The 19,196-nt window shown below is 37.3% G+C and overlaps 1 protein-coding gene across 2 annotated transcripts in view; it reads right to left on the reverse strand.

Annotated features, from left to right (window-relative positions):
• The window catches only part of APOOL (apolipoprotein O like), a 54,869-nt gene that overhangs the window by 15,558 nt on the left and 20,115 nt on the right, over positions 1-19,196 (reverse strand). For both annotated transcript variants that reach the window (XM_084790974.1, XM_084790975.1), the window contains exons 2-5: positions 14,670-14,774; positions 8,225-8,344; positions 4,589-4,643; positions 2,861-2,959 (exon numbers count right to left, since the gene is read on the reverse strand). In XM_084790974.1, the coding sequence (XP_084647100.1) occupies positions 2,861-2,959; positions 4,589-4,643; positions 8,225-8,344; positions 14,670-14,774 (379 nt within the window). The remainder of the gene's footprint in view (positions 1-2,860; positions 2,960-4,588; positions 4,644-8,224; positions 8,345-14,669; positions 14,775-19,196) is intronic.

The following is a 19,196-nucleotide window of genomic DNA, read 5'->3' on the forward strand; positions in this document are numbered from 1 at the left end:
TACATTGTACATTTTGCTGAAACAAAAATTTAATGATATTTCCTCAAATAATAAGTACAAAACACTGTATTTGCTATTCTCCCATAACATATCATTTTTAATAAAATATCATTTTTATTAAAAAAATCATTTTAATAATCTAATATATTTACTTCACTATCCACTAGTAGTTTGAGAGCAGCAATCTGAAAAGCTAGGTTATAGATTTTCTAGCTCTTATAGTCAGAAACATGATAAACAATCAAGGGAACATTTCTACTTTCTAATTAAGAAACTAAGTAAAACATTACAGACAATTTCCTTCAAAATTCAAGGAAAGAGATATAGAAGTGAGTTGGAATAAGAATACCAAACAGTTAAATACAGATAACAAGTTCTTTTTTTTCCAAGATATATATATTTTTTATTAATTTATTCTTGTTACATCTCAATGGTTATCCCATCCCTTGTATCCTCCCATTCTTCCCTCCCTCCCATTTTCCCCTTATTCCCCTCCCCTATGACTGTTCCTGAGGGGGATTTCCTCCCCCTGTATATGCTCATAGGGTATCAAGTCTCTTCTTGGTAACCTGCTGTCCTTCCTCTGAGTGCCACCAGGTCTCCCCCTCCAGGGAAAATGGTCAAATATGAGGCACCAGAGTACGTGAGAAAGTCATATCCAACTCTCCACTCTACTGTGGAAAATGTTCAAAAATATGGAACGCTTCACGAATTTGCGTGTCATCCTTGCGCAGGGGCCATGCTAATCTTCTCTGTATCGTTCCAATTTTAGTATATTTGCTGCCGAAGCAAGGACTAGATAATAAGTTCTAATGGTCTATATAGCACAGTGATGTTACTGTGATTCACACTAACTTATTATATATTTTATGAATATAAAAAAGCTCAAGAGCACTCAATATAAAGAAATAATAATCAGATGAAAGACAGTTAAAATCTGACCATGTATGTATGAAATATAGTTGTTAAATATCATGTATAAAAGAATTATCACAGTATACCATTTGATACCATTCAAACCTGCTAGCATCTAAGAAATGTTCCTCTTGGAAGTCTGGAATTTTGTTAGGTATATACTACTTACATGACTAGCCCTCAATGAAACCTAGGCCACTCTTCTGCCTATAATTGTCACTCAGCACTTGTTGACTGTACTCATACTGTCTTAACTTGTTACTAGAGAAATTAAGTATATGTTGTTTTAGTCCCTGAGAAAAGATTGCTAGGAGTTTATATCTGGTTTTTTTCCCCTAAACTTTGCCCTATGTCACTTTCCCCACTATTTTGATATTTACTTTATTCCTGCCATTGCAATAAGTCTTATCCATGACCATGACTATATACTGAGCCTTGAATCTTTGTAACAAATCACCAACGCTGATTGGGATCTTATGAATTTGGCCATTCACATAAGAATTATAGTCAGAAGAAAGAAGAAAATGGGTACAGATACACTGTATAAAAAGGTATAAAAAGACAGCAAAAGTATTAAGTCTCATAGTGACTGAAAGTGGTAGACTTAGTTATCTACCTTTACTAACTCCATTCCCATCTGGATTATGCTAATTTCAACTACTATGGTCAGGTTGAAACCTAAAGTAAACGAGATTTTATCTGGAATTGATCATGTCTTCCTCAAATCCTTAACATAGCTTCCAGTATGCAAGTAGCATGAAAAGCAGTTTTGGTGGAGCATCTTCTGGGTATATCCCAAGGAGTGGAATAGCTGGGTCTTGATTTAGCCCTATTTCCAGTTTTCTGAGATAGTACCAGATTGATTTCCAAAGTGGTTGTACAAGTTTGCACTCCCACCATCAATGAAGAAGTGTTCCCCTTTCTATAAATCTTCGCAAGCATGTGCTGCCATGTGAGCGTTTGATCTTGGCCATTCCGATGGGTATAAGATGGAAATCTAAGAGTCCTTTTTATTTGCATTTCATAGCAGCCTTATTCGTAATAGCAAGAACCTAGAAACAATCTAAATGTCCCTGAATGGAAGAATGGATAAAGAAACTGTGGTGCATTTACACTATGGAATACTACTCAGCTATTAAAAACAAAAAAGATCTTGAAATTTGCAGGTATGTGGATGGAACTAGAAATGATCAAATTGAGTGAGTTAACTCAGAAACAGAAAGACTAAAATACTCGCTTATAATTGAACACTAGCCCAAAAGAGATGTCCAATGAAAGTCTTCACTTACCAAGAGATTGGGATAGATGTGGGGACCTCCTATTGGGACTCTAGGTGAGAGAAATATAAGAGAATAGGGAAATAGAAGGATCCAGAGAGTCCTAGAAACCTACAAGAAGAACATCATGACGGGTGGATCTGGACCCAGGGGGGTCTGCTCAAACTACAGCACCAACCAAGGACAATACATGCAGTAAATATTGAACCCCTGCTCAGATCTAGCCAAGGAACAGGACATTATCCACAGGTGTGTGGAGAGTGGGGACTGATCCTGACATGAACTCTGGTGCCCCATATCTGACCACTTTGTCTTGATAGGGAGGCCTGGTGGCACTTAGAGAAAGAATAGGAAAGCTACCAAGATGAGACTTGATAGGCTGTGACCACATGGTGGGGAAGGAGGTCCCCTTCTGTCACAGACCTAGGGGATGGAAATAGAGTGAAAGAGGGAGGGAGGAAGGAACGGGAGGAGACAAGGGGATAAAAATTTAGATATAGTCTGAATAAATTAATAAAAAGAAAAGAAAAGCACTTTTGAATGGTTAGGAATCTAAATATTTTTACACTAACCTAATCTGATATGATCCAATAAATGTCATGAGAGGACAGTAAAATTTAGAAATACTATAATAGCACTGAAAGAAAAAATATGTCTTAAAAACATACCTTTTCTTGCTGAAATGAAACCTGCCAGTCCTGAAGCTGTAATCACTCCAATTTTGGGCAGAAAATCTTGAGGAGGATTCTTCAGATAGACATATGCATCTGAATAGACCAGTTAAGAATAAGTAAGGATTACAATTGAAAATTCTATATAAGTGTAGTACAGAACAGAATGATAGTGAACAGTTTAAATAATCTACAAATAAGTTATACAAAAAACTGATATGGACAGCAACCTAAAAATTTTGTTATAATGCTAACTACAAAGTCAAATTTATTTTCCAAAGGTCATTTAATTATTACTTATTATAAAGATTATTATTATAAGTTATTATTATCATTAAATGAGCTATGGTGCTAGAAGGTACAACTTAAATATGAAGTGCAATAAGATAAAGTTCTAATTGTATATGTTTTATATCTCTACAATGAACAGGCTTCTGCCGTTTAAGCACTGGTAGAATCCAACAAGAATTAAAGATATAAAGACATTCTGAAATTAGACACTTCTTATTACTACCTCCCAGAAGCCTCACACTATCCATTGGTTAAAACCAAAGACCAAGATGAGAAGTGAAAATACACATACACACACACACACACACACACGCCCCATAAAGCATAATGAAAAATACAGATGCTTCAGTGTTTTATACATTTAAATTGTCTCCAGTGCTAAAAATATAATTTTATTTCATAGTTATTTGAAAACAATCACATACATAATTATGGTCCTCAAAATTGATGAGGAGTAGCTGGGTATATTGGTGCATACATTAACCTAGCACTTGGGATTATAAGTCAGGAAGACAAAGACAGAACCAGATTCCAGGTTTACCTAAGCTACAAAAAAATGTTGATAATAAATATGTTAAACATTAATGCATATTAAGTAATAATATTTCAAATAATGTTCATTAGGTTTATGAAGATAACTAAAATTTTAGCTGATTTTTTTCTTTCTGTTTTCCATACATGTTTATTTTGCCAACTGCTCTAGGCAAGTACTATCAGGAAGCTATGTCTGCTTTCAAATACCATTAAGAAGCCAAAGCGTCAAATAAAATTACTTTCCAACATTAGCTGAAACAGTACAAGATGAATGATTGCTATGCCATCTCCCAGCAAGTGATTGAAAAGTATAATCTATTTTAACAGATACTAACACTTGGTTAAACCAATTAGCAAAAGAGGGGATAAAGCTTTACATTTTATAACTATAAAATGTGGACTTTTCAATTAAAAGGACCTGAGCTTGAATCTGGACATTGCCCCTTAGTAACCTAAGGAACCTAGTTAAACTTTTTAAACCTCAGTTTCCTAATTTCTATGAGAGAAATCTATGGTTATAATAGCAATTCTCAGCAATGTGACAAGGCCTTAGCATATAATAAATTTTAAAATAGTTTGAGCAGGACCCCTGGGCCCAAATCTGCCTATCATAATGTTCTACTTGTAGGTTTCTAGGACCCTCTGGATCCTTCTACTTTGCCATTCTCCCATGCTTCTCTCATCTAGAGTCCCAATAGAATGTCCTTCCCTCTGTCTCAGTTTGCTGGTAAGTGAAGGTAGATAATATTGCTTTTTTATTATTAAAAATAAAGTACAAAATCAATCTTATACATCAATATAATCATAGCAATGAGTAATATACTGTTTATATTCTTAAATTTTAAACAAGACAACTTAAACCATAATGTATTTCTAATTATAGATGGTTTACTCACCTACCTTTTCCAAATTGTACTGTATCCATTATCCCATTCTTCATAAAGACATAAACATCCTAAGCAAAAAAATGGAGGATGGGGGACAAAAGAGATGTGAAGTCTTAAAGTGGTTGATCAATAAAATTTGGAGATTATATTTAGCTGTTGATTTAGTATTATGCTCAAATATAAACCCAGATGTTCTGTTTATTCCCTGTGAGTATATGTGCTTACTATATCATCCTTTCAGCTCTTACTTTCCATTTTACGTAACACAGAAATTCTAGTGTATTATTTTCCTCATAGTAGTATGTAAAGTAATGCCTTTAAAATAATCAGAGTGATTTCACAGAAAGGATACTGAAATTTTTATTATGATTTATCATCTTACTTTATAATAACCTGGAAAAAGGAATGGATCTTAAATAAATCATGAAGGGAGATATATCTCAGCACACTCACACACACACACACACACACACACACACACACAAACACACACACAAAATCTGACTAATAAGCATGCAATACCAACATCATAATGATTTTGTAGGGAAAAAACACAACAGGAAACGCCTAATGAAAAGCACTTTATCTCATCCCTTTATCTTAGTGTGCAATTAGAATGATAGAAAAGCAAATGAGGCATTTGTTTTTAAATAGGAACATAAATTATCCATAAATCAAGATTATATTAACCCACTGAAGGGATTAAAACCTTAAAGCAATGGTTTGTTTGTTTGTTTTTTCTGCTTGCTTATTTCTAACTTACTTTAATGCCAAGATACTATTATATTCATTGAATGGTGGGTGTTATCCCACTTATATTTGAATTAAAATGAATAATTTACTCTGAATCTTGCTATATTCCATACTAGATTCTATTGTACAAACAAGAAAATACAATCTAAACATATGGCCTCTTTAGGTATGAAAGCACTGGATGGAAATGAGGGTAACAGACATTTTCAATGCAGAAAACCAGAAATAATTCTATTAGATGGGAATGGAAGTAAGTTATTGAGATGTCTTGGTCGACTAATTTTGTCTCAGTTTAAGAGTCAGCAGAGATGCTCATCATGGCTTAATGCAATACAAATTGGCATAAAACATAAAGTGCCACTGATACATTTCTCTTGAGGGACCGTCGCAAGAAAAGAACACCTGCAACATTAAAATATTTACTGATCTGTTTTGAACAATTTAAGCATTAAGGAAGAAAACTAGTCTTTGGGGAAATGTCCCTTAGCTGTGGTTAGGAATTCATTTTTACCACTTGGGGGCACTGCTACCTAAATTTCAAAACACTACAGGAAAGCATAGGCTAGGAGCATGTATTGAATTTGCACTACAGGGTGCTATTTTTCACACACAAAAAAACGTAATTTAAATCAGACATTTTTGAGGAATAGATTGCATATTTAGGAGAAAATTAGAGAAGAAAAGTTGTTTACATTGAAGATGAAATGCATTTGCAAGTGCCCTTCATCAACCTATTTGCTTCAGCATATTAACAGAATAAAATGTTCTTTCAGTTTTAAATTGGGTGATAGTTACAATAGCAATTTAAAGATCTCTCAGGAACAATTACCTCACTGAAGACACATCTGAGTACACTATAGAAAATTAGGTCTCAAGAGACCTAGGTCTGAATCATCTAGCTTTTGGCATGCAGCCTGAGGGGCATGACTCAGACCATAATTAGTTAAGATATTTCCCACAGAGATCACACTCTTAAGGGTGACTAGCACAACCAGTACCCTGAATTGTATGACAAACACAAACTTTCAAAAATAACCCCGTATCGCATATTTGAAATAGCAAACAGACTGATCAGAGTTCACTGATTAGATATTTCACTTAAGGGTGCTATTCTTTTATAAGTTTGTTGGGACTTTCATCATGATGATGATAATGGTGTGTGTGTGTGTGTGTGTGTGTGTGTGTGTGTGTGTGTGTGTGTATGTGTGTGTGTGTGTGTTTGTGACGTCAGGCAGAGGACAACTTTGTGAAGTCACTTCTCTTTTTCCTCCTTTCATGGGTTCTGGGGATCAAACTCAGGTCATCAGGCTTGTGTTGCAAGTGTCATTATCCACTGAGCCATCTCACCAGCCTCAGAATTTTCTTTTTAAATAGAATAGATTAGAATTATACATGATAGGAAATCTGCATCTAGAAATATTAGCAAGATGGTCACCCAAACAAGACCTTCACAGTGATAGCACTGGTTGATATTCCAACTAGGATGCAGGAAAGCTCAATAGGCCCCAGTCCTGCATTAAAAACCATAGGAAATTAAGTAATGGCTTCTAAGAAAAGGGAAATCAGTGTTCTCTGGAAACAAGGCCCCTGTGGTTGACCCTAAACACATATACATATGAAAAACACTAAAGGGACTCAGCAGAAAGTGTGTACATACACACATGTGTATCAATAATAAAGGGTTTGAAACAGAGAGTGAATGGTGGGAACACAGAAGGAATTGGAGAACGGAAGATGTTGGGGTGAAAATTATGTAAACCCAACACTGATGTAGTGATGTAAATATGATGCTCATGTATGAAATTAGTAAAAAATTAATAAAATAAACGTTAAAATCACACAAAGGTTTACAATCAGGCTATATTTGTTAGTGAAGTAAAAACTGCAATTATAACTATAGAGTTAGAAAAATACTGGTACCACTGCTACTGAGATCCTCACACTGGAGATGTTGATTACAATCAACTAAATTTATATGGTGATAATAATAAAACATCAGTATGCTATCAGTGTCCACCTCACTCAACAATTTCAGCTGAGTCTAGTCATCCAGCCACCCTTGACAAGATATAAATTAAGCTATTTTGGCCTCTCTAGAACAGCCCATTTGCCTGATGAATGCCAGAGTAGCCTCAGGCAATATCACATGAATAGAAGAATCACCCATTTGAATTCTCATCATATTCCTAATCCTCAAAATAATGAGCCATAATACAATTCTTGGTATTTGAAGCCACTTTTTGAGGTGGTTTCTTGTCTTTTAAAAAATGTATCTATGAATCACTGCTGAGCCCAAATGTTATCAGAGGGGCATCAACCAGGGGAGCATACACGAAGACCCACAGCCAGGTACTGTAGGAAGCAGAGGGGTCAAAGACATCAGAAGAACATGGCCCACAGAATCAACTAGCTGGACTAATAAGGGTTCACAGGGACTGAATCAACAATCAAGGAGCCTGTATGGGTCTGTGCTAGGTCCTCTGCACATATGTGATGGTTGTGTACCTTGGTGGTCTTATCAAACACCTAACAAGGTACAGAGGCTCTCTCTGACTCTTCTGTCTGCTCTTTCGACCCTTTTCCTCCTACTGCATTACCTGATCCCTACTCCAGCCTTAATATGTGAGGAGGTGCCCCGTCTTATTGTATCTTATTAGGCTATGTTTGTTGAATATCCCTGGGAGGCCTCTCTTTTTTTCTTTTAAGGGAAACAGAGGAAGAGTTGATCTGGGGGAGAGGGGAGGCAAGGAGAGTGACTGGGAGAAGTAGAGGGAAGGGAAACTACATTTGGGATGTAATATATGAGAGAAGAATAAAAGTTAAAAAACATATCTTTGAATACCTAAAATGATTAATCAGAAACACTAATCTTTAACTACTATCAAAATAGACTTACCTTGCACCAGCCAATATAATGAACAGTTGTAGTACGGATGGATGCAAAACCCATTTGTAAATAACCAGGCTTTTCTTCAACATATTTAGAATTGAGAGGTGGTGCAGCATATATTGGAAGCTGGGGGTAGAAGAAAAGTCCATGTCAAAATATGGGTTGCCTTTTCCACCACTGTGACAAAACAGGAATCATCATTGACTTTCCTTCTAAATATAGCTACAATTGTCTATAGAATCTAAACTATAGATATGATATGATAAACTGAACATAAAAACTATTAGGACAAAAATCAAGTGATGTCACATATAGTATGACCCAGTGGGTTGTTTTGTTTGTATTTTGTTTATATGACATGGATTCACTATGTAGTCCAAACTACTGGGCTTTACTCATGTGGGAGTTGGTTCTCTCTAGTCACCATGTGAATTCCAAGGGTTTAATTTAGGCTTGGTGGCAAGGACCTTATCTCAGTTAGCATTTCTATTGCTGCAATGAAACCCCATGGCCAAAAGCAAGTGGGGGGATGAAAGAGTTTATTTGGCTTAAGCTTCCACATTGTCATTGATTACTGAAGGAATCCAGGACAGGAACTCAAACAGGACAGGAAACTGGAGGCAGGACCTGATGCAGAGGCCATAGAGCAGTACTGTTTACTGGCTTACTCCACATAGTTTGCCCAGCCTGCTTTCTTATAGAACCCATAACCACCAGCCCAGGAGTGACACCACCCACTATGGTCTGGGCCCGCCTCCATCAATCATTAATTAAGATAATGCCCTACAACCTGATCTTATGGAGTCATTTTTAAATTAAGATTTTCCCTTTTCAGATAACTCTAGCTTGTGTCAGGTTGATATAAAACTAGCCAGCGCAGACCTTTACCTGCTAACCCTTCCTTCAAACCAGCCCTTTTCTTTATTTATTTATTATATTTTATTCACATTACATCCCAATTGTTACCCCCTTGCTCATATCTTCCTGTTCCCACCCTCCCTCTCTGTTCTTCCCCATTCCCCTCCCCTAGACCTCTGATGGGGGGCCCTCCTCCCTCAACATCTGACCAGAACCTATCAGGTCTCATCAGAATAGCCTGTATTCCCTTCTGTGTGCCAGCAAGTCTACCTCACCAAGGGTCTGTGATCAAATTCCAGGCACCAGAGTTCATGTGAGAGGCAGTCCCTACTCTCCCCCTCCCTGGCTCCCTTCCCCCATGTGGAGAATGAGCTGTCCATCAGCTACATATGAACAGGGGGTGTAGATTCTCTGTATGCATTGTCCTCAATTGGTGCATCAGTTTGTGCAGGACCCCCTGGGTCCAGATCTACCAGTCTTGATGCTAATCAGCACTTAGTTCTAGCAAAATTTTAACTGTAAAAATCTGGAAACAATTCAAATAGTCGTCAAGGGACGAGCAGACAATTAAACTAGGCTATATCCATGCAAGAGAAAATTACAAAGTAGTAAAAATGGGAATAATAATGTATGCCTTTAGTCTCACTACTCAGGAGGCAGAGGCAGGCAGATCTGTTACAAGTCTAAGGCCAATCTAATCTATACAGTGAGTTCCAGGCCAGCTGGAACTACCTCAATAAATAAAAAATAAAAATAAATTACAGATAGATAAGGTATTATAAAGTGTTATCATTTGTTTAGTTTTGTTAAAAAAAAAAACAATGGAGCTAGAGAAATGGCTCAGCAGTAAAGAACATTGGTTGCTCTTCTAGAGGACCCAAGTTCAATTCCTATCACCCACATGGTAGCTCACAACTACAGGAGATTTTGCCTTTCCACTAAACTGAGTGGCAGACACATGGTTTTCCATTATGGTTTTATATTATTGTTATTTATATCTTTTAAAAATCAAACACACTCCAACCAATATTTAATAAAACAAATAGAAATATAAAAAATTAAGAAAATAACCAGGTAGAACTTATTCACTTAAAGAAAAAATTGATTTTGTACTCAGGGTGTAGCATTTTTTCTTTATAGAGTTGATATAATATAATTAAGGAAAATCAAGTCTAGATGATTAATGGCTTTGGATATGATCTACCAAGAACAAGCATGAGATAATATACTTAGACAGTAGATGTAAAAGATACCTATGCAATATGACCCATATGTTAACTAGCTAGATTTTTGTCTTGTACAAGGTATATATGCCTTAAAACATTATTCTTGTTTTATAATTAAATAGCTCTTTGCTACCCATACTAGGAGTAAGGAGCTTCTGTTTCTCCTTTTAAACTAAGGCTTGAATTTAAATTTATTGCATTAGCACCTATGTGTCTTCAGAAGTGCCAGAAAGATAGAATTTATACGAAAGGTGATCTAGATCTATATTAGATATAGGTATAAGTATAGATATCAGATATAGAAAGCCCACCCCAAGAAAAGAAACCTAGATGTGGTAAAGTAATAAGTAAAATTATTAATTTTAATGTTTGACCATCATAAAGTTTTTGGTTTTTGTTTCCCTAAAGTAAATGCTGGAGCTGGAGAAATGGTTCAGCAGTTAAAGAGTACTAACTGTTCTTCCAGAGCACCCAATTTCAATTCCCAGCACCCACACTAACTCTAACTCCTGTTCCAATGCCCACAAATGACAATGAAATAAGTCAAATTTATAACATTGTGGAATTTACAAAAGAAATATCCAGGGCTATTTATGACTTAACCAGCCTATCTGCCCATTATACTCCTGAATTTCCAATTTTATTAATCACTGACTTTAGTTTTGTGGTGTAGGAGGTGAAACTTACATTTCTACATGTGTTCTACCACTGAACAATATCCCCAGAAGTTATTTAAGACAGGGTCTCATTATGTGGGCCAGAATGGGTTAGAACTCAGGATCTTCCTGTCTCTGACTTCCAGGTCATTTCATTAAATATTCTAGTTCTATCCACCATCGATACCAAAATTTGTTGATTATAATTTTACACACCAGTATATATTAGGCTAACAGTTTAAATTTTTCTTCCTTTGTCATCTACTATACGCAAAATGTTACGTCCACATTTTCTTAGGAAGGGGGTCAGAATGGTTATAAACCAGCGTTAAAAATTATTTACCTTTTTAGGCATAAATATTCAAGAATAACTAAAAGAATATAACAAAACAATTACAGTTCTATTGTACAAATTTTAAAGGCCAGCAAATCAGTTATCACTGTACATCTTATGGTGAGAATATTCTTACTACGTATTAGAGGCCTTGGACTTAAACACTACTTCCTATATTCAATGTTTGTACTTAGTTAGAAATTGTGGTTAAATTAAGCTTAAAAGCCAGTTGAACATTGAACTGAAGTAACTAGAACTTTCAAATCTGTATTTTTTCCCTTGTTCCTTTTGTTTAAAAAAAAATAAGCAAATGACACTAACTCAAATTCATGATATTTAGGAACTTAGAAAAAAATCCAGGGATATTTATGGGTTGAGCAGTCATTATAGTGATCCACATATTTCTTGGTTATATAAGTTTATGTTTGGCCCTGCAAAGTTTTCTATTAAAGGAAGATTTAATTATGTTCACTAAATGGCATTTAATAAATCAAGAACATATTAATCTCTTTAAAACAGATGCTTAAGAAAAAGTTGAATCAGCCATGTTTTTGTTCAGCTAGAAACTTAAAAAATTAAAATGACTGGAACACCTCATTCACACAGTGTTCTGATTTAGTAGAGATTCAAACAGAGGTGTTGTTTGCATTACGCACTAAAGGTACACTGACATTCTGCATGGACATCACATTTTTATCCTTTTGACATTTTAAAACCCTCAAAATTAGATGATGCATTTTAAAAATATTTCCTAGCATATAGCTAACAAACAGCCTTGTTTAAAAAATAAATTATTAATTCCAATTAAAATGCACTTGGGAATTCTGTAAGCTCTAAAACACAGTAAAAGAAAAATAAGTTAATTTCAAAATTAAAAAATATGAGTACTTCCAGACAAGGTGGCAGACTGGTAACTGCTGCCCTATGACCTGAAGAAGGATAGAAGATAAGAAAAGGTAGATTAAAATTCCAAACAAATAAAGGAAGGAAGAGCATCAGAAATTCTCAAAGCCATGTGCTGATTAGTTTTCTCTCAACTTGACACATGCTAGAGTCATCTGAGAGGAGAGAACCGCAGTTGAGAAAATGTCATCATGAGAATTGATTGTAGACAAATCTGTGGGCACTGTCTTGAGTAATGATTGATGGAGAAGTGTCCAGCCCCCTATGATTGGTGCCACCTCTGGGCATGTGGTCCTATGTGGTATAAGAAAGCAAGCTGAGCTCAGGTGTGGGACATGCCTGTCAGAAGGACAAGTCAGTTGCCTGCTTTCCTACCAAACTCTCCCACTAACTCAGTTCTATTCCCAAAGACCTTCCCTAGTCTTAACCCAAAGACCCTGCCCAAAGACCTACCCCTACTGACTTGCCCCTGCCCTCAATCCGGGCAGAGCAGACATTTCCTGCTCAGGTGCAGACCACAAAATAAAGTCAATGAAGTGATGCCTAATGATATTATGGTATACTTGTAGACCAGAGCCTACCATAATCATAATCAGAGAGGGTTTACCCAGCAACTAATAGGAGAAGATACAGAGACCTACAGCCAAACATTAGGCAGAGCTCAGGGAACCCCAAGCAAGAGGGGGATGAAGGTTGTAGGATCCAGAGAAGTCAAAGAAGCCACATGAACACAGCTCACAGAATCAACTAAGCAGAGGCACACAGGGGATCAGAGAGACTGATGCAACAATCAGGGAGCCTGCATGGGACTGACCTAGGACCTCTGCATATATTACAGTTGTGCAGCTTGGTGTTCTGTTGGCTTGTGGAACTCCCAACTGTGAGAGTGGGAGCTGTTTCTGACTTCAGTCTGCTCTTGGGACTCTTTTTGTCCTCCTGAGTTGCTTTTTCCAGCCTTTGATATAAGGGCTTGTGCCTAGCCCTACTGTATCTTGTTATGCCTTGTTCAACTGATGTTCATGGGAGGCCTGCTCTTTCTGAAGGGAAACGGAGAACCTATGAATCTGGGGTACAGGTGAGGTGTGGGGGTGCACTAGGATGAGTGGAGCGAGAAAAAATGCAATCAGGATGCAATGCATGAGGGAAGGAAGGAAGGAAGGGTGGGAGGAAGGAAGGAAGCAAGCAAGCATGTTGAGCAAGCAAGCAGGCAAGCAAGCTGAGCAAGCAGGCAAGCAAGCTGAGCAAGCCAGGAGGAGCAGGTCAGTATCATTATTACCCCATAGCCTTTGTTTCAGTTCCTGCCTTGGGTTTCTGCCCTGATGCTTCTTCATGATAGACTGCAAGTTGTAAAGATGAATAAGTTCTTTCCTCCCCAAGTGGCTTTTGGTCATTGTGTTTATCACAGCAAAAGGGAAAGCAAAATAGGCCAGTAAGTGAGAAGATACAAGAAAAGTATGGAGAAAAAGACTCATGGAAAAGAAGCCAACCTGAATATAGCTCCATGTACATGGTTCACTGTTGGAGCATGTTTTTCAGTCCTCTGGCCCAATATATCTGACAGACATATCTGTGAGGAAGGAACTATTGAGGACTTGCTTACCCTGTCTTGGCAGAGTTTGGCCATCTACTCTGTCTGTGGCCAAAACGAGAGTGCTCTGCTGTTCACATTTACCTTTGCATTCTGCATGCTGGACAGGTTTTTCCCTGACCTCCCTACCCAGATTGTACCCTCTGTGGTGGCTCATTTTCTAGTTATGTGGTATCTCCCAGTTATATTGGGATAATGAGAAGCAAGCATAGTACTGTGATCTATACAGAGGGCCTGTTTTTGTTCATTCAAGTTCTTCTGAATATTAATTATTCTGATGGAAGGATGCAGTCGCTGTAGCATCAATTCTTGGTCTCTGTAGCAGAGCATGCTGGCTCCAAAGCTATCAAACTCCAGTGTTAGTCTCAGTAGATAAGTTATGTTTCCAGCAACTGGTGGTTGGTTTTCCTCTCTTGGTAAACCTGGGCTGAGTTTCCTGTCACCTATATTCTTCTGCTAGCTAGTGTCTGGTCTTACCCCTTTCTCTCTAAAAGTGCTTCCCAGCGCTACTTCTCATTCTCAGCCTATGGCAGATGAAAATTAAACTTCCTAACTTAATGATTGTTTCTTTTTTTTCAGGTCCTAAGGTCAGTTTTAAATAATGAATTATTTATCATGAGAGTTGCTGATTCCTGCCCTTATAGTGACATATGGGATTCTTCTCTAGCGCTGCATTGTCCACTGGAAGAATCACTTTCTCATCAACACCTATAACCAGTGTTAGAGACTTACTTTTTGTGTATTTTAGATATCTCATAACTATTTCTTTATACTTATAAAATATATGACCTCAAAAATATTTATGATAGATGAAGCAAAAGCACCTACAGAATTTTTCCATTAACTTCACATCATGCAAAATTCATAGATTTCATAGGCCAATTACCTGTTCTGGTCTCACTAGCTTCTTTTTGGGTTCTTCTTCTTTGGCCAGATGTACATTTATAGATGCATATATCAGACCTGCAGGCATGGTTATCAACTTTCTCATCTGAAAAAGACAAGTGAAAAGATGCTCTGATTACAATTCCTGATAAGTACTGGTAGATCTTGGGAAATATGTTAAATATTGAGCTATTTCAAACTACTTTATACATTTACATAAGCACCTTGTGCTGATCTAACTATTGTTGTCTTCTTCAAAGTCTAATTTTAAATGAACATACAAACTCTATCTTTATTACAGTCTCCAAGAAGTGTGAGCATAACTTGGCTAGTGTGCACAAAGCCCTGGAGTCCATTTCTATACAATATAAACCTAATGTGGTAGGTAGCACATGCTTGAATACTAGTACTCTGGAGGTAGAGAAGAAAAATCCAGAGCTCAAGGTGATCCCTGGCTACATAACAAGTCTGAGGCTAGCCTGGGCAACATGAAGCTAACTCACTCACACCCTGTCTCTGTCTCTTTCTCTCTCTGTGTCTCTCTGTCTCTGTCTCTGTCACACACACACACACACACACACACACACACACACACAAACACACAAACACACAAACAAAACACAATTGAGACAGCTCATCAGATAAAAGCAGGTACAAGTCTGATGACCTGAGTTCAACTCCTGCTACTCACATAAAAAAGCCAGATGCAGCAGCACACCCTGAAATCCAGTCTATGGGGAAATGGAAGGTGGTGACAGGAAAGCTGCCCAGAAGCTCTTGGACCAGTTAACTTGGAGTATGCCATGTCTCAGAAACAAAAGAGAAACCCTTCCTGGAAAAGGTAAAGGAGCAAACCAAGGCCCAAGAATTGTCCTCTTCTCACTTCCACATTTACACCATGGCACATGCATGCCATGATACACAGATGCCTACACTAACACACACATATCACACAAGCACACATGAAATCAAAGCTAAAAGTATAGATGAAACGGTTCACCAAGCCTGGCACCAAGCCTGACAAGCTGCATTCAATCCCCAGGACACAGAAAAGGACCACTTCGTACAACTTCTCCTCTGACTTCCACATGAACACAGTGACACAAGTATTCTCTGATGCATGCAAAATAAATGAATAAAAATATAACTTAAAAACATGGAAGACTTTGGGCTACCTTGTTAATATTACGCTTTCCAGAATCTTCCACTTTCTTGTAAATTTCATATGGCTATGAAAGTGAGCAAAGCCTAAAAAACTGGAAAGAGATCAAGAAAGGTAAAAACAGACACCAAAGAAGGACAAGGGTGGGCAAAGGCACATGTGTGATTTCGAAAAAAAAACAACTGGATACAGGACAGGATTGGAAAGCAGGGGAGGGGCAGTGGAGAAGATGAAGGGAGCAGAAAATCTACTAAACAACATGATGTTTAAAAATGTCATGGAATCTAATATTCTGTATGGTAATTTAAAAGAAATTTTAAAACATAAATGTTGGGTGTAGAAAGATGGTTCAGCAGTCAAGAGTACATACTGCTCTTGCAAAAGATATGAGTTCAGTTCCCAGCATCCACAGCAAGCAGCTCACAACTTCCTGAAATTCAGATCCATGGGATCCAATGCTTCAAGCTGCCTTGAAGACCTGCATTGATACACATACCCTGGCCCTGCCCGCTGAAATTGAAGAATCAAAATCTCACTCACCCCAGGGAGGCTGCAAAACTAGTTTTTACTTCAAAACAGAGCAGCAAATAATATATATATTAATATATTAAGTATAATTTTAAAGAAAATAAAAAGAATATTAGTTATTTTGATATGAAAGAAAATTAACAAGTATAATTAATTTGATTTCTGTTTTTAGCATAGGTTTTATAAATAACAAAACATTTTTAGTAAAAATTTGATGGCTGGTTAGGAAATAGCGCAGTGTATAAAGCAGTTTCCATATTATGTATATGAATATATATATGATGACTGGTGTTCAGATCCCTGTCAGACACGTCAAATAGCTGCAAGAGTCTGAGAGCACTCAGGAGATAAAGTCAGGACTCCTGGAGACAAGCTACCTAAATAGATTAGCCAAAATAGTGAGCTCTGGATTCTGGGTTCAGTAAGAGATTTTACCTCAATGAATTAAACTTGAAAAGTGATCAACCTATGGTCTATACATAAACACACACCAGCAAGTACACTCACATACATGTGCACTCTCACACAAATAAACATGCATACACAGGCACATATACCCACACACACACACACACAAGAGAGAGAGAGAGAGAGAGAGAGAGAGAGAGAGAGAGAGAGAGAGAGAGAGACGGAGAGATAGAGTGTGTGTGTGTGTGTGTGTGTGTGTGTGTGTGTGTGTGTGTGTGTGTGTAATGCCACTACTTCTAAGGTGGCAAACAGTTGTGACCCCAGCACTAGGGAAGCCAAGTTCTAGATCAAGTCTGGCTATATAAGAAGAACCTGCAGACTCATGTCTGCTTTTGCTAAGAGCTTCTGTTATTCCTAGATGAACAATGCATTTCATGATCAACCTAATCATTAAAAATTACATTCCAAAGATCCAAATTTATCAAAACTGATGCTCTTAAACATACTTACTTATGAACCTATGGAATTTGGTTACTAAGTCCTAAGCTGATTATTTGAAATAGGTTGTTTTATACAATACAAAAACTTTATATTGTATTTAAATTTAAATTTTTAAATTAAAAAAATATTTTAAATACCTACCTAGATACACATTTTTCCTAAAATACTAATTCCTAGATATAAAGAAAAACACTTTCAAAGCATTATACTACACAAACACTTTTCTACAACCTAGTGTTCTTATAGTAGTTGCATTAATTTATGCAATGCAACAACGTCATCTAGACTTTAAAATAAATTCACACGAATTGGTCAATAATTATGATCTAATACAAAACCAGATTAATCCCTTTCAAGAACAAGTGAAAACAGGGAAATAGATGTTACTCTATAAAAAAGGAGTGGCACACTGAAACACTAGAGTAAGGGTTGGCAAACTACAATACAGGGCCAATTCTGGACTGAGTTCTGAACTAAAAATGATTGTAAAGCATACTTTAAGGTTTATATAGGGAAGAGTAAAGAAGCAGATGTGACTACAGACCTTACACATTTCACAAAGCCAAAAGTATTGTCTGACCATTAACAGAAATACTACTGTAACCACAAACATTGTCAATTCCTGATTTTAAAAAAACAAACAGTTTTTAAGTAACAAAGGAATTTAAGATTATTATAAAATCTTATAAAAATAAGTCTGTCATTATTCAAATAGCAGTAAAATTAGGAAGAGTTGCTCTGGCTTTCACAAGAATTTAAAAAAATAACTTGATTTAAAACTATTTATAACTGATGGGCACCTCAGGATTCATGTGGGTCCTCTAGTAAATGGAGCAGGGGCTCTCTCTGACTTAGATTTTTTTTGCCACTTTTGAGTGGCAAAAAGTGCTTTTGATAATCCAATTGAGAAATGGGGCTCAGAATTAAACAGAGAATTCTCAACACAGGAATATCAAATGGATGAGAAACACTTAAAGAAATGCTCAATGTCTTTAGTCATCAGAGAAATGCAAATCAAAACAACTCTGAGATTCCATCTTACTCCCATCAGAATGGCCAAGATCAAAAATTCAATTGACACCACATGCTGGCGAGGATGTGGGGAGAGAGGAACACTCCTTCATTGCTGGTGGGAATGCAGTCTAGTGCAGCCACTTTGGAAAGCTATCTGGCGCTATTTCAGGAAATTGGGAATAGGGCTTCCTCAAGACTCAGCTATTCCACTCCTTGGAATATACTCAGAAGATGCTCCAGCATACAACAGGTACATTTGCTCAACCATGTTCATAGCAGCCTTATTCATAATAGCCAGAACCCGGAAACAGCCTAAGTGTCCCTCAGTAGAAGAATGGATAAGGAAACTGTAGTACATAGACACTATGGAATACTACTCAGCTATTAAAAACAAGGAATTCCCGAAATTTGTGGACAAATGGATTGAACTAGAAATGATCATAATGAGTCAGCTAACTCAGAAGCAGAGAGACTCAAATAGTATATACTCACTTATATCTGCATACTAGCCCAAGGGGCATGTCTCAAGAAGTCTTCACTTACCAGGAAAATGGGATAGTGGTGAGGGCATCCTAAGGTGGGAGAAATATAGGAGATAGGGAAATAGATGGATCCAGAGGGTCCTAGAAACCTACGAGAAGAACACGATGATGGGCAGATCTGGGCCCAGGGGTTCTGCTCAATCTATGGCACCAACCAAGGACAATATGTGCAGTCATCATCAAACCCCTATCCAGATCTAGCCAAGGGACAGAACATTCTCCACAGTTAAGTGGAGAGTGGGGACTGACTTTCACACGAACTCTGGTGCCCCTTGATGGGGAGGCCCAATGGCACTCAGAGGAAGGATAGCAGACTACCAAGAAGAGACTTGATACCCTAGCATCATATTCGGGGGGAAGAGGTCCCCCTCAG

The sequence above is a fragment of the Acomys minous genome, assembly GCF_964271855.1.
Source record: "Acomys minous genome assembly, chromosome: 7".
Taxonomy (NCBI): domain Eukaryota; kingdom Metazoa; phylum Chordata; class Mammalia; order Rodentia; family Muridae; genus Acomys; species Acomys minous.